General features: G+C 47.0%; 1 protein-coding gene across 2 annotated transcripts in view; it reads right to left on the bottom strand.

The window, feature by feature from the left end:
- Positions 1-687: 687 nt before the first annotated feature.
- Positions 688-12885, bottom strand: part of Cpne4 (copine 4) — a 122937-nt gene continuing 110739 nt past the window's right edge. For both annotated transcript variants that reach the window (XM_048334591.1, XM_048334592.1), the window contains 6 exons: positions 10525-10658; positions 5224-5278; positions 4036-4087; positions 2823-2956; positions 1205-1441; positions 688-831 (listed from right to left, as the gene is read on the bottom strand). In XM_048334591.1, coding sequence (XP_048190548.1) covers positions 694-831; positions 1205-1441; positions 2823-2956; positions 4036-4087; positions 5224-5278; positions 10525-10658 — 750 coding nt within the window. In that variant the 3' untranslated portion in view covers positions 688-693. The remainder of the gene's footprint in view (positions 832-1204; positions 1442-2822; positions 2957-4035; positions 4088-5223; positions 5279-10524; positions 10659-12885) is intronic.

Here is a 12885-nt window from a genome sequence, read left to right as displayed (position 1 = left end):
AGAACAGTGTAAGGTTTTTTATTATGATTATTATTAGTGTTCTTATTATTAAGTATTATTATCATGATTATTTTAAACATGCAAAATACAGTCCATGCATCTGCCTTGTTGTTGTTGTTGTTTTTGAAGTCGCTTGTCCCCCTAGCAGGTAAAACCAAGTATGTTTGTTTATTATTATATTATTAATTATTATTATTATTAATTGGCTGTCAACATTCGATAAATATTTCAAAATGCTTTACAGTGTAAAGGTAATAAGAAATTTAGCAAAATTTCAACAAACCTGTATAAAAAAAACGGATACATGTACCATTTTCTTAACCTCGAGGTGACATGCGCGAAAAGGACCGGTGTGGTCGGTCTTGGGTCTGTCTTTGTAAAAAGGTCTTAGGCAATGCAAGGGCAGGGACAGCTTCGGGTTTCGACACATGCAAAAGGGGGAAAAAAGAAACAAAAACAAGAAGAACAAAGAAGATCAGGTTAGTTAAAAATCGCCCACGCGTGCCATTATTATTATTATTTTTTTAAAATGTGAATTCTTTTATCATTGTCAGGATGACTACTGCGGTGGCTAATGATTGTTTGAAGTAGGGGAGGCGTAGCCGGTCTGGGCCCGGAGCCGGGTGGGGTGGGGTGGGGCGGGGTGGGGTGGGGCGGGCAGGGTGGGGGGGACACCGTCCCAGTGGGTGCGGGTCACGGCGGCGCCAGCGTTCGGGAAGGCTCGTAGACTTCCGACGAGCACTTGGGCTTGATCCCTCGGCCGTTGTAATAGTCCACCACCTGGTTGGGGACCTCAGCCAGCACGCTCTTAGCCAGGGCCGCCGGGGACGCCTGGAGGGGGGAGAGGGGAAACCACAGGGCTCGGGGGCTGGGCCTTCCCCCACTCACGCTTCCACCCGCCCCTGCCCACGGTGAGGATCGCGGTTCAAAGCCAGCCCCCCCCACCCCCTCGCCCAAAGCCACAAGTGGAGCCACAGTGGATGGAAGTTGGGGGGAGAGAGAGGCTCAGGGACCAGTGGTTCAGGCCTGGAGTTCAAGGCCCCGGCCCGGCACCGGTGCGGGAGGGACGCACATGTGCGCATGCGCGCGCATGCGCGGCGGGGAACACACACACACGTGCGCATGCGCGCGCATGCGCAGGGGGGGGCGACACGCACGTGCGCATGCGCGCGCATGCGTGGGGGGGGTGGCCGTGCGGGCGTACGTGTTTGAAGTTCCTGAAGGGCACGAACTGCACGATGTCGCGCAGGACGGGCTCCCCCTTGGGCGAGCGTAGGATGCCGTCGTCGCCGTCCAGCATCTGCATGTCGCTGAAGTCGGCGTTGCCCACGCCCACGATGATGACGGACATGGGCAGGTGCGACGCGTGCACGATGGCCTCCCGCGTGTCCGCCATGTCCGTGATGACCCCGTCGGTCAGGATCAGCAGGATGAAGTATTGCTGGAGACCCCCGACCAGGACGGACGGGTGGGGAGAGACAAGGAGGAGGCGACAGCCGTTAGGGTGGGGTGGGGGGGGGGCATCCTGGGTGGGCTCCCCGACGGTGGTGATGGTGATGGAGGGGATGGGGGGGTGGGGGGGGTGGCTGGGGAGTCATAGCTGAATCCTGGGCCATCGCCAAGGCTCTGGGTAGTGGGGTACGGGGAGCCAGGAGACATGGCAATACCGAGGCTTGAACCCAGGGCCCTGTGCTTGCTAGGCCGGTGCTCTCACCGCCTGAGGTCATGGCCCAGCTCTTGTTCTCTCTTTCTGTCGCTCGTGAGGCTTGAACTCAGGGCCTGGGCGCTGTCCCTGGGCCTCTCTGTGCCCAAGGCGAGCGCTGGCACTCTACTCCTTGAGCCACAGCGCGACTTTGGGTTTGTAAGTGGCTCGTTGGCAATAAGAGTCTCACGGATTTTCCTGCCCAGGCTGGCTTTGAACCGTGATCCTCAGGTCTCAGCCTCCTGAGTAGCTAGGATGACGGGCGTGGGCCACCAGCACCTGGCTGGCTGGCTGGCTTGCTTCCATCCTTCTTTTCTTTTCTTTTTTTTTAAAACTTGCATTTTGGACAGGGTCTGGCATTTTTGCCTAAGGATGGCCTTGAACTCTGATCCACCTGACCCATTTATTCCAGATATCTGGGGTTGTTATTGTTCACGCTAATGAATTTCAACACACACAGATAAAGGCTGGGAATGCGGCTTAGCGGTAGAGCGCTTGCCGGCCATGCGTGAAGCCCTGGGTTCGATTCCTCAGCTCCACACACACAGAAAAAGCCAGAAGTGGGGCTGTGGCTCAAATGTTAGAGTGCTAGCCTGGAGCAAAAGGAGCTCAGGGACAGAGCCAAGGCCCTGAGTTCAAGTCCCAGGACTGACCAAAAAAAAAAAAAGAAAAAGCATGAAAGGGCTATTTTGTGTGATGCTCTTGCACTGCTGTATTTCATCTCCAGGGAGTGGTTTCATTTCTGCGGTGTGCTCCCTCCCTGTGGACGAGGGGTGCACCGGCGCGCGCAGGCTCAGTTTGGGATTCTTGTTTCCTCCCCTGACACAGAAGGTGGGGGTGACAGACCTCCATGAAGAGCGCAGCTCCCACTGTTTGCTGTGTGGAAGCCATTAGTCCTCTCTAAGGCCCACATCCCAGCAGAGGTGGGTCTGAGCCCCCCAACTTTTTAGGGGAGAGGGGGAGGGGTGAGAAAACGGCAGATAGAGCCGGGTGAAACCAGGCGTGCACATTCACACGGGTAGAAGACATGCTGGGATTTGCTGCCGGTCTGGGATGGGTGGACAGGGCCCAGGTCCAGGGGAGGGAGAGGCAAACGGCCACCGACCAACCCTGTCCTTACCGAAGCCTCCTTGGTATTGGTCTCCTCCGAGGCTGACTTGGCCACCTTCTGGATGATGGGGGCGATGTTGGTGGGGCCGTACAGCTGGAGCTTGGGCAGGCAGCTCTGGTAAGCCTCCACCACTCCCTGAATCCCTGAGGCAGGAAGGACGAAGGCCAATGGGCTCCACAGACCCTTCAAGTACGTTCATCTCACACACACACACACACACACACACACACACACACGGAAGCTATTCACTTTAGCACTCATCAACATCATAATTATGTTCTGGTTTTTATTTATTTTTGAGAGTTTGGGCTTGCATATGCATATTCCTTTCTATTTCCCTTCCTTCCTTCCTTCCTTCCTTCCTTCCTTCCTTCCTTCCTTCCTTCCTTCCTTCCTTCCTTCCTTCCTTCCTTCCCTCCCTCCTTCCTTCCCCCCTGCCTCCCTTCTCTCTCTCTCTCTCTCTTTCTTTCTTTTTGTTGGTCATGGGGCTTGAACTCAGGACTTGGGCGCTGTTCCTGAGCTCTTTTTGCTCAAGGCTAGCGCTCTACCACTTTGAGCCACAGCGCCACTTCCGGTTTTCCAGTGGTTCATTGGTCCTACGAGTCTCATGGATTTTCCTGCCCGCGCTGACTTTGAACTGCGATCCTCAGATCTCAACCTCCCGAGTAGCTAGGATGACGGGCATGAACCACCAGTGCCTGGCTTTTGCTTTCTATTTCGACATGCTTACACATTAAAAAACAAATTAGCCTTATGAAGTTATACAAACCAGTTCCAATTTAATGTTCTTTAGATGTAAAAAGGGCACATTTCCCTTATCTTGCTGCCTCCTCCCCGGACTAAATTGTTTTTCAAATCAAAAGCAACCACTTCCCAGAGTACACTTTTCCCCGAGATTCCACCTCACACTAAGATTTCATTAGATCTTCACAACATAATGAAACAGACTTCACACCCATTTTAGAGTGGAATAAACTGAGTCATGGGCGGGGGATGTCTAAATGCCAAATAAATCGTCTTGCTGCAAACTTAAGAACTCTCCTGTCTTTTCCCAGCTCTCATTCTTCTGCTCTGTTATTGGGACTGTCCACTGCCCTTTGGGGGGTAGTAGCAGGGTCATTTGGGTCCAAAAAAACCTACTGCCCTGCTGTGAGTAGAGAGAAGACGGGCTGAGGGGAAACAGGAAGGTTTAGGGTTGCCAACATTTGAGGTTTTGCTTTACCTGCACATTCAGGGTTGTCTTCATTAAAGTTGATTGCAAAGTCATGAGAGACCTAGAAACCAATTAACATGAAAAAAAAAAAAGGAAGACAGGAGAATTACAACTTGAATCCAGTAAGGAGGGATGGGGGGGGGAGGGTTCAGAGTTTGCAAACAGATGCTGTTACCTTCCTTCTGTGTTAGGCAGCAGAACCCATTTTTAAGCCCTTACACAATCAATCTGAGATAGAGGGTGAGTTCTAAGCTCCCTGAGTAGTTGAAGTGACAGGAAAGGATTTTTTTTTTATTCTCCCTAGAATCAGATAAATGCTGACAGGAGTGGAAATTTTTTTTTTAAAGTTCAGGGGAAAAAATATAACTGCCGAGTAACTTCTAAGGAGAACTGGCCACTGGGCTGGGAAAATGGCCTAGTGGCAAGAGTGCTCGCCTCGTATACATGAAGCCCTGGGTTTGATTCCCCAGCACCACATATATAGAAAATGGCTAGAAGTGGCGCTGTGGCTCAAGTGGTAGAGTGCTAGCCTTGAGCAAAAAGAAGCCAGGGACAGTGCTCAGGCCCTGAGTCCAAGGCCCAGGACTGGCCAAAAAAAAAAAAAAAAAAAGAAATGGCCACTGGCTAGATGAGGGTGAGCTCCTACTGGCCCCATTGATGGAAACAAAAATGATCATTCAAGCCAGGGGCCAGTGGCTCATGCCTGTAATCCTAGCTACTCAGCAGGCTGAGACCTGAGGATGGTGGTTTGAAACCAGCTTGGGCAGGAAAGTCTGTGAGACTCTGACCTCTATTCAACTATTCAGAAGAAGAAGAAAAAAAAAAGAATGCCAGAAGTGGTGCTGTGGCTCAAGTGCTAGAGTGCTAGCTAGCCTTGAGCAAAAGAAGCTCAGGGACAGCGCCCAGGCCCCGGGTTCAAACCCCAGGAAGGGCATCAAAAATTAAAAAAGGAATCCTTTCAACTGAAACTTTAGATATAACCCACATAAACTACCAGGAAGCTGGGTTTCACCAAATGTAGGCTCTAGGGAGCACATTTCACTGGTTCTGAAGGTCCTGTCTGATTTCTCTGCACCCCATGACTACAGTTACACCCAGAGCTCCCAGAGAGAGGCGTTTGGGTAGGAGATCCAAGCTCCGGGCCGTTCCCACGCCGCCCCGTGAATCCCCGTGAACGAGGCCTCTCTACCCACTCACCGTGTACTCTGGGGGTACTCTGGCTCCAAACCCAAAGGCTGGGAACATTTTGTCACTGAAATTAAAAATTAAAAGACAAAAAGTTGTTTCATTTTGCTGTCATCTAAAGAGGAAGAGGGTCACAAACCAGCCAAACCTGGCTAACCCCTTGGCAAGTGCCGATGCTGACCCGTGCTTCTAGATGGTGGTCATGGGGCGTAGTCGTGAACGCGCGTGCGAATCGCCTGAGTCCGCGTTCATTACAGTCGTGTGAGCCCGTCACTGCTTCCTTTACACTGGCTTTTATTTCGCTTCTCCAGTTAGTAACACGACTGTGATTTGTTCCCAGAGGGACTCTTCCTATTTCTCCAGTCTTTGTGGGGGAGTCAAAAAGGAAAATGCATTCAGATTTAGGGCTTGTTTCTGAATGGGGACATTTGCCCCTGGGAAGAAAATTGTCCTTGTCTGATTGACTTTGACAAAAATCAAAGTAGCAAGGACAGATTCTCACCCATCATCTCCTCGCCGACTGAGAAGCCACCAGCAATCGATGCTGGCGTTGACAAACTCTTTCCCAATCGGAGCCAGCTTGACGAGTCTGGGCTTAGAGACACAGAAAAGCTTGACTTCTTTAAAATCCAAGTCGATAGCTACTCAGAGGACTGAGATCTGAGGATCACAGTTCAGCCCGGGGAAGGAAAAACCTCTAAGATCCGGATCTCCAATTAATCAGCAAAAAGCTTCAAGTAGAACTATGGCTCGAGTAGTAGAGTTGCTAGCCTTGAGTGGAAAAGCTAAAGGACAGTGCTCAGGCCCTGAGGTCAAGGCTGACACACACACACACACACACACACACACACACACACACCCAGAAATACAAGTCTAACTTCTCTAACATCACACCAGCTGCTCTTTCTCTCTGCTGTGTCATTCTAGGCTCTGTGGCACATTGCACCTAGTACCTATCAGCGGAAATATGACTGCTGATAAATAAGAGACTCACAACAGCTTATAGAGGATTAGCCAAAGCTCTGAGAAAAATAAGGCTTGCGGTTCCTAGGAATGGTGAACTGCTTCGCTTCGGTAACTCCTGCCTCCCCAAAGCGAGCATGGTGGGTCTTTGGGGGAGGTAATTTTCCACCATGTCTGCAAGTCTTTTCCCAGGGAGAGGAGGGTCCTGGCTCTTCAAACTCCGCTTAGAAGTTAGATCCAAGGAATTCTGGAGGCTTCGCACCATTTAGATTTTTTTTTCCTTCCTTCAATGAGTCCGGGAGGGGGTGGATGTAAAATTCTATGCATTTCTAATCACTCATGCAGCGTCTCAGCCTTAATGATATTCCTTTCAGACCTCTTCAGTCACCCTTGGGGATTTGAAGTTTGTTGAGCGTGGTACCTGTACTGTTACGTAATTGAGTCTTAAGAGTAGCAAGGTAAGAGAATATGCTTTCCCTACATCGCGAATAATTAATGAGTCAGGAAGGATACATTCTCTCAAGTTTGCCACCACAAAGCTGGTTGCTAAAAAAAAAAAAAAAGTCCAAACCTAAGCACAATAAGACTTTAACCTCTATTCTCCCTGACAGAAATAAAACCCGGCAGAAAGATTTTATTCAGGAAGTCAGGGAAGGTAAGTTAAACACACAGAGAAAACATAGAGGCATCAATAGTCTTAAGAACTTAGGACCGAGCCGGTGCTGGTGGCTCAGCTACGTAAGAGGCTGAGATCCTAGGATGGCAGTTCAAAGCCAGCCCAGGCAGGAAAGCCCATGAGACTCTTATCTCCAATGAACCACCAGAAAACTGCAAGTGGCGCTGTGGCTCAAAGTGGCAGAGCCTTAGCCGTAAGCAACAGAGCTCAGAGACAGGGCCCAGGTCCTGAGTTCAAGCCTCATAACCAGTTTAAAAAAAAAGAGAGAAGAATGCAGGACTAGAGCTAATGGGGATTGAGCAAAACGGACTGTTGGCAACCATTGGGAAAATGACTGGCCATACCGCCAATCTGGAAATTTCCAAGAGCATGACCACCTAAAAAGGGCAATTGTTCTTTTTATTTTTTTTAAGATTTTTTAAATTATCTTTAAGTAACGGCATGAAGGAGTTGCCACTCACCAAAGCAGTTTATGATTATGGTACATCTCGATCAATGTCACCCCTTTCAACATTCTCCTTCACCCCTCCCAACTCACCCCCTTCCCTTGTAGTTCTCAATTCTCTAGCACAGACAACACACCAACTCTTGTCTGCAATCTCCCCTTACCTCCCTTTCATTCTTCTACCTTTCTCTATCTGGCCCACTCTACCTTCTTGAAAGTGCTCATTTCCTGGCACTTATTTTGTTGGGCTTTGACTTATTTATTTATTTATTTAAAGAATTACACTATTTGTGCTCTCCACCGAGTCTATTCACTTCAGTTCATTCATTTGTAATCCCTGGCTGACCTCTCCGTGTGTTTGCTTGTAGAGTTATAACAAATGCGGGCACGGATGTGGCCAAAGGGAACTCTATTGCACTGTTGGTGGGAATTCGAACTTGTTCAACCACTCTGGGAAGCAATAGGGAGGTTTGTCAAAAAAAAACCAAAACATAGAAGTACCCTATGACCAAGAAATTCTACTCCTGGGCATTTATCCAGTAGTGCACAAACAAGGTCACACTAAAGCCACCAGGACAACCATATTCATGGCAGCATTATTTACCACTGCCAAGACATGGAATCAGCTCAGATGGCCCACAATGGATGAATGGATCAGAAAAATGTGATATTATATATATATATATAATATATATATAATATATAATATAATATATTATATATATAATATATATTATATAATATATTATATTATATAATATATAATAATATAATATAATATAATATATAATATATATATTATATATATATATATAATGGAATTCTACTCATCCATCAGAAAGAATGGTATTGTACCATTCATAAGGAAAGGCTTTGAAAAAATTATGCTAAGCAAAGTAAGCCAGACCCAGAGAAACATAGGTCTAGACTGTGCCCATAAATCCGCCAGGGCAATTATTATTATTATTATTATTTATTTTTTTTTTTTTGCCAGTCCTGGGGCTTGGACTCAGGGCCTGAGCGCTGTCCCTGGCTTCTTTTTGCTCAAGGCTAGCACTCTGCCACTTGAGCCACAGCGCCCCTTCTGGCCATTTTCTGTATATGTGGTGCTGGGGAATCGAACCCAGGGCCTCATGTATATGAGGCAGGCACTCTTGCCACTAGGCCATACCCCCAGCCCTGGGGGCAATTATTTTTTAATACCAGAATAAAATAGTTTACGATACAATAAAAGAGCAATGGTAATGCGGTATCCTGAACATGAGTGGAAAATACAATGGTCAAATAATTTCCACATGGAAGAATCCCTTCCTTCCTCCCTCCCTCCCTCCTCCCTCCCTCCCTCCCTTCTTCCTTCCTTCCTTCCTCTCTCACTCCCTACCTCCCTCCCTTCTTCCCTCCCTCTCTCCCTCCCTCTCTCTCTTTCTTCCTTTCTTTCTTGTCAGTCATGGGGCTTGAACTCAGGACCTGAGTGCTGTCCCTGTGTTTTTTCACTCAAGGCTAGCACTCTAGCACTCTCCCACTTGGAGCCACAGAGTCAATTCCAGTTTTCTGGTGGTTAATTGGAGATGAGTCTCACGAACTTTTCTGCCTGGGCTGGCTTTGAACCTCTACCCTCAAGAGCTCAGCTTCCTGAGTAGCTAGGATTAGAGTCATGAACCACTGGCAGTCAGCTGGAAAGTTCATTTTCTTTTTATTATTATTGTTGTTATGAAGTAGTTGTGCAGAGGGGTTACAATTCTATAAGTCAGATTATGCATATAATGTTTCTTGGTTAATGTCACCCTTTCCTTCGTTCTCTCTCATTTCTCACCTCCTATCCTAGAAAATTCCCTTTTAAACACTTCATTATTAAGATAGCTCCTTACTAACTAGCCCTGTTTTATAATCATACCATGGAGTCAGGTGAGATTTATAGATGTTTATGTTTACATTGGTTCTTGCTAAAAAATACAGATGAAGAAAGAAAAAGAAGAAGAAGAACAACAACAACAGGAGGAGGAGGAGGAGGAGGAGGAGGAGGAGGAGGAGGAGGAGGAGGGGGAGGAGGGGGAGGAGGGGGAGGAGGAGAAGGAGGAGGAGGAGGAGGAGGAAGAGGAGGAGGCAGCTCTTAAGCAAACACCAGAGCTTTTTCATCTCTATCTAGAAATCCTGGGATGGCAGAATAAATCTGATTCCATGTAACTTATGTAAATCACTCCTCACAGGGAATTCTCTTGGTGGAAAGAGTCAACATTTACCATCAAGAAGAAATAAATACTTAGGCACTGGTGGCTCACGCCTGTAATCCTAGCTTCTCAGGAGGCTGAGGTCTGAGAATGTCAGTTCAAAGTCAGCCCAGGCAAGAAAGTCTTTGAGACTCTTATTTCCAAGTAATTACCCCTCCCCCCCCAAAGCCAGAAGAGCTACTATGTATATGGCTCAAGTGGCAGGGTACAAATCTTGAACAAAAAGAAAGCTTGGGGACAGCCCCCAGGTTTTGAGTTCAAACTCCAGAACTAGCACCGAAAAATTTAAAAATAAAGTTGGGTGCCGGTGGCTCACACCTGTCATCCTAGCTACTCAGAAGGCTAAGGTCTGAGGGTCACAGTTCGAAGCCAGCCTGAGCAGGAAAGTCCATGAGATTCTTATCGTCAACTGACTATCCAATAGCCAGAAAGAGGAGCTGTGGCTCAAATGGTAGAGCATGAGCCTTGAGTGAAAACCCTAAAGGACAGCACTCAGGCCCTGAGTTCAAGTTCCAGTACAAAAATAAATAGACTCCAAGTTCATGTCACATCAGATACAAACCCATGCTTGTGAAACGCTAAAGTACAAACGAGCTAACTGGGAGTCTTGTGAAAGTGCAAATTTAGTGCAGGAATGAGCCATGAGCGTATAGCAAAGGTGACGTGTGAAGACTTCTCAACATGGAAACAAATCAAACAAACCACTAGCCATGAGTCCCGCAAACTAGCGGAGAGAAGGAAGCATGGAGGCGAGGTTTTGTTTGGTGAACCCAAGTGTGTTTGGCACCAATGCCCGGGACTCTAGGTTTGAAGATGGTGAAAGATGTATTTCTGTTTTTTACTGAGCCTCAGTACATCCGGGCATGTTAGACTTAATTCCCACTCTTCTCAATTTCCAGTGAGACACACACACACACACACACACACACACACCCTCACTCTCTCCCCAAGGATCAAGCAAGGACCATCTGACCACTTTGGAGAGACAAGAAGTCTCTTACCTGTCGTAGTCTTGGCAAATCTCTCCGACGGCTACCAAGGCCTTCAGGTACTCGTTGGGTTGGTAAGGGTGGATGTAATGTAGGGAGCAGCTGTTCCTGGGGTCCCCATTTGAGGCAGTGAAATCTATAGCTACCTGGAAGAGGAAAAACAGGAGAACGAGTAGAACAGAGACGAATGCAATCACCTGAGGATTACAATTAGCAGGAGAGACACATGGCCTCAGGCTGTGAGGGGCTGGGAAAGGAAACACCTACATATTATGTCAAGAAAAAGTACAAGAAGAAATGAGTTATCATCTTGGCAAATGGGTTATTGATTTGGTTGTAGAGATTTCTACAGCTCTCCAATGCCCTCCTCCCCCCTCCTTGTCCAAATAGCACTTGAGATCCACATGAAGGTCAGAAAATACAGCCATGGTTGAACAATGTCACCAGGTAGGAAGAGTAAAGGATATGGCCTGGGAAGGTGGCTTAGTGGGAGAGTGCTCGCCTAGCACGCATGAAGCCCTGGGTTCGATTCCTCAGCACCACATACACAGAAAAAGCTGGAAGTGGCGCTGTGGCTCAAGTGGTAGAGTGCTACCCTTGAGCAAAAAGAAGCTAGGGGCAGTGCTCAGGCCCTAAGTTTAAGCCTCAGGACAGGCAAAAAAAAAAAAAATATATATATATATATATATATTTCTTAAGAGTAAAGGATAAACTATCTGTCTTCCAATTTCACAATTCACTAAGAAGAGAGTTCTGTGCTCCCTGGACAGAAAAATTCCATCTACGAGGGCACAGGTTAAACCTTGAGAACCAAATTCTGTGTTGAAGATATTGTTTTTATAACAAAGCTATGGGTTTCTTTTCATGAGTGGCTAGTTTTAGGGTGACTCATTGAAGCAGTTATAACAGATTTTCTGCAAGGAGCAACTCTGCAGAAGGCACTCCATTCATTTTCTGGTACTTTTTCCCCCCCAATATCTTTTTTTTTTTTTTTTTTTGCCAGTCCTGGACCTCGGACTCAGGGCCTGAGCACTGTCCCTGGCTTCTTTTTGCTCAAGGCTAGCACTCTGCCACTTGAGCCACAGCGCCACTTCTGGCCGTTTTCTGTATATGTGGTGCTGGGGAATCGAACCCAGGGCTTCATGTATACGAGGCAAGCACTCTTGCCACTAGGCCATATCCCCAGCCCTTCCCCCCTGATTTCTAACATTACTCTATTAAAGTATTAGCATTAGATTGCATGTTCTTTTATTTAAATTTTTTTTTGGTTGGGTGCCAATGGCTCAAGCCTATAGTCATAGCTACTCCAGAGGCTGAGATCTGAGGATTGTGATTCAAAGCCAGCCTGGTCAAGAAAGTCCCTGTGACTCTCATCTCCAATAAACCACTAAGAAACCGGAAGTGGAACCACAGCCGTGAGTGAAAAAGCTTAGGGACAGCACTTAGGCCCCGAGTTCAAGCTCCAGAATGAGCACACAAAAGGTCTTTGCTAGCATGAATTCACTGTACAAAGGAATTTTACTGTGATAAACATCACAATATGTACATGCACAGAATGTACATTGATCAACTTTACTCCTTTCTTAACCCTGCCTTTAACAGTTCTTGGAGGGTTTCATTATGATATCTCCATACATAAATATGTACATTATATATATATAAGGTAAGTGTACCATATTCATCCCCACAACTGTCTCTTTGCCCCATTCCTCCTATTCTTCTTCCCCAAACAGTTCCCCTTTTCTAATCATGTCTTACTATAATTTCTAGATGCCATATGTGACTGAAAACACACCCATGTGTCGCTCTCAGCTTGTGTCGCTCAACACAATGATCCATTTTCCTACAGATGACCGAATTCTCTTCTCCTTCATTGCTGAGAAATACTCCATTGTATGTATGCGTATCTGTGTATGTATGTGCACACACAATAGATATGTATAGACACATATTTGTATATATATATATCACAATTTCTATGTAGATACATTCAGGTATGTGTGTGTACATACATAGATTGACCGGTTTGTGGGCATCTAGGCTGATTCCATAGCTTGCCATAAATATTGGTGTGTGGTTATCTCAGTAGAGAGCAGTCCTTCGGATATACGGCCAGGACTGTTCTTGATGATGCTTTGTAGACATGCAAACACGGCCTCTGTGTTTCAACCTTTCTCATGGGAGTAGTCTCTGTGTCAGTGACAATCAGCTGGCAAGACTGTCATATAGACCTGAGATGTGGTATAAATGAAACAACAATAACAAAAAATTAAGATGGGCGCTGGTGGCTCACCCCTGTCATCCTAGCTACTCAGGAGGCCGAGATCTGAGGATCACGGTTCAAAGCCGGTCTGGGCATGAAATTCCGGGAGA

The sequence above is a fragment of the Perognathus longimembris genome, chromosome 26, assembly GCF_023159225.1.
Source record: "Perognathus longimembris pacificus isolate PPM17 chromosome 26, ASM2315922v1, whole genome shotgun sequence".
NCBI lineage: Eukaryota > Metazoa > Chordata > Mammalia > Rodentia > Heteromyidae > Perognathus > Perognathus longimembris.
This window is presented reverse-complemented; position numbering and strand designations above follow the sequence as displayed.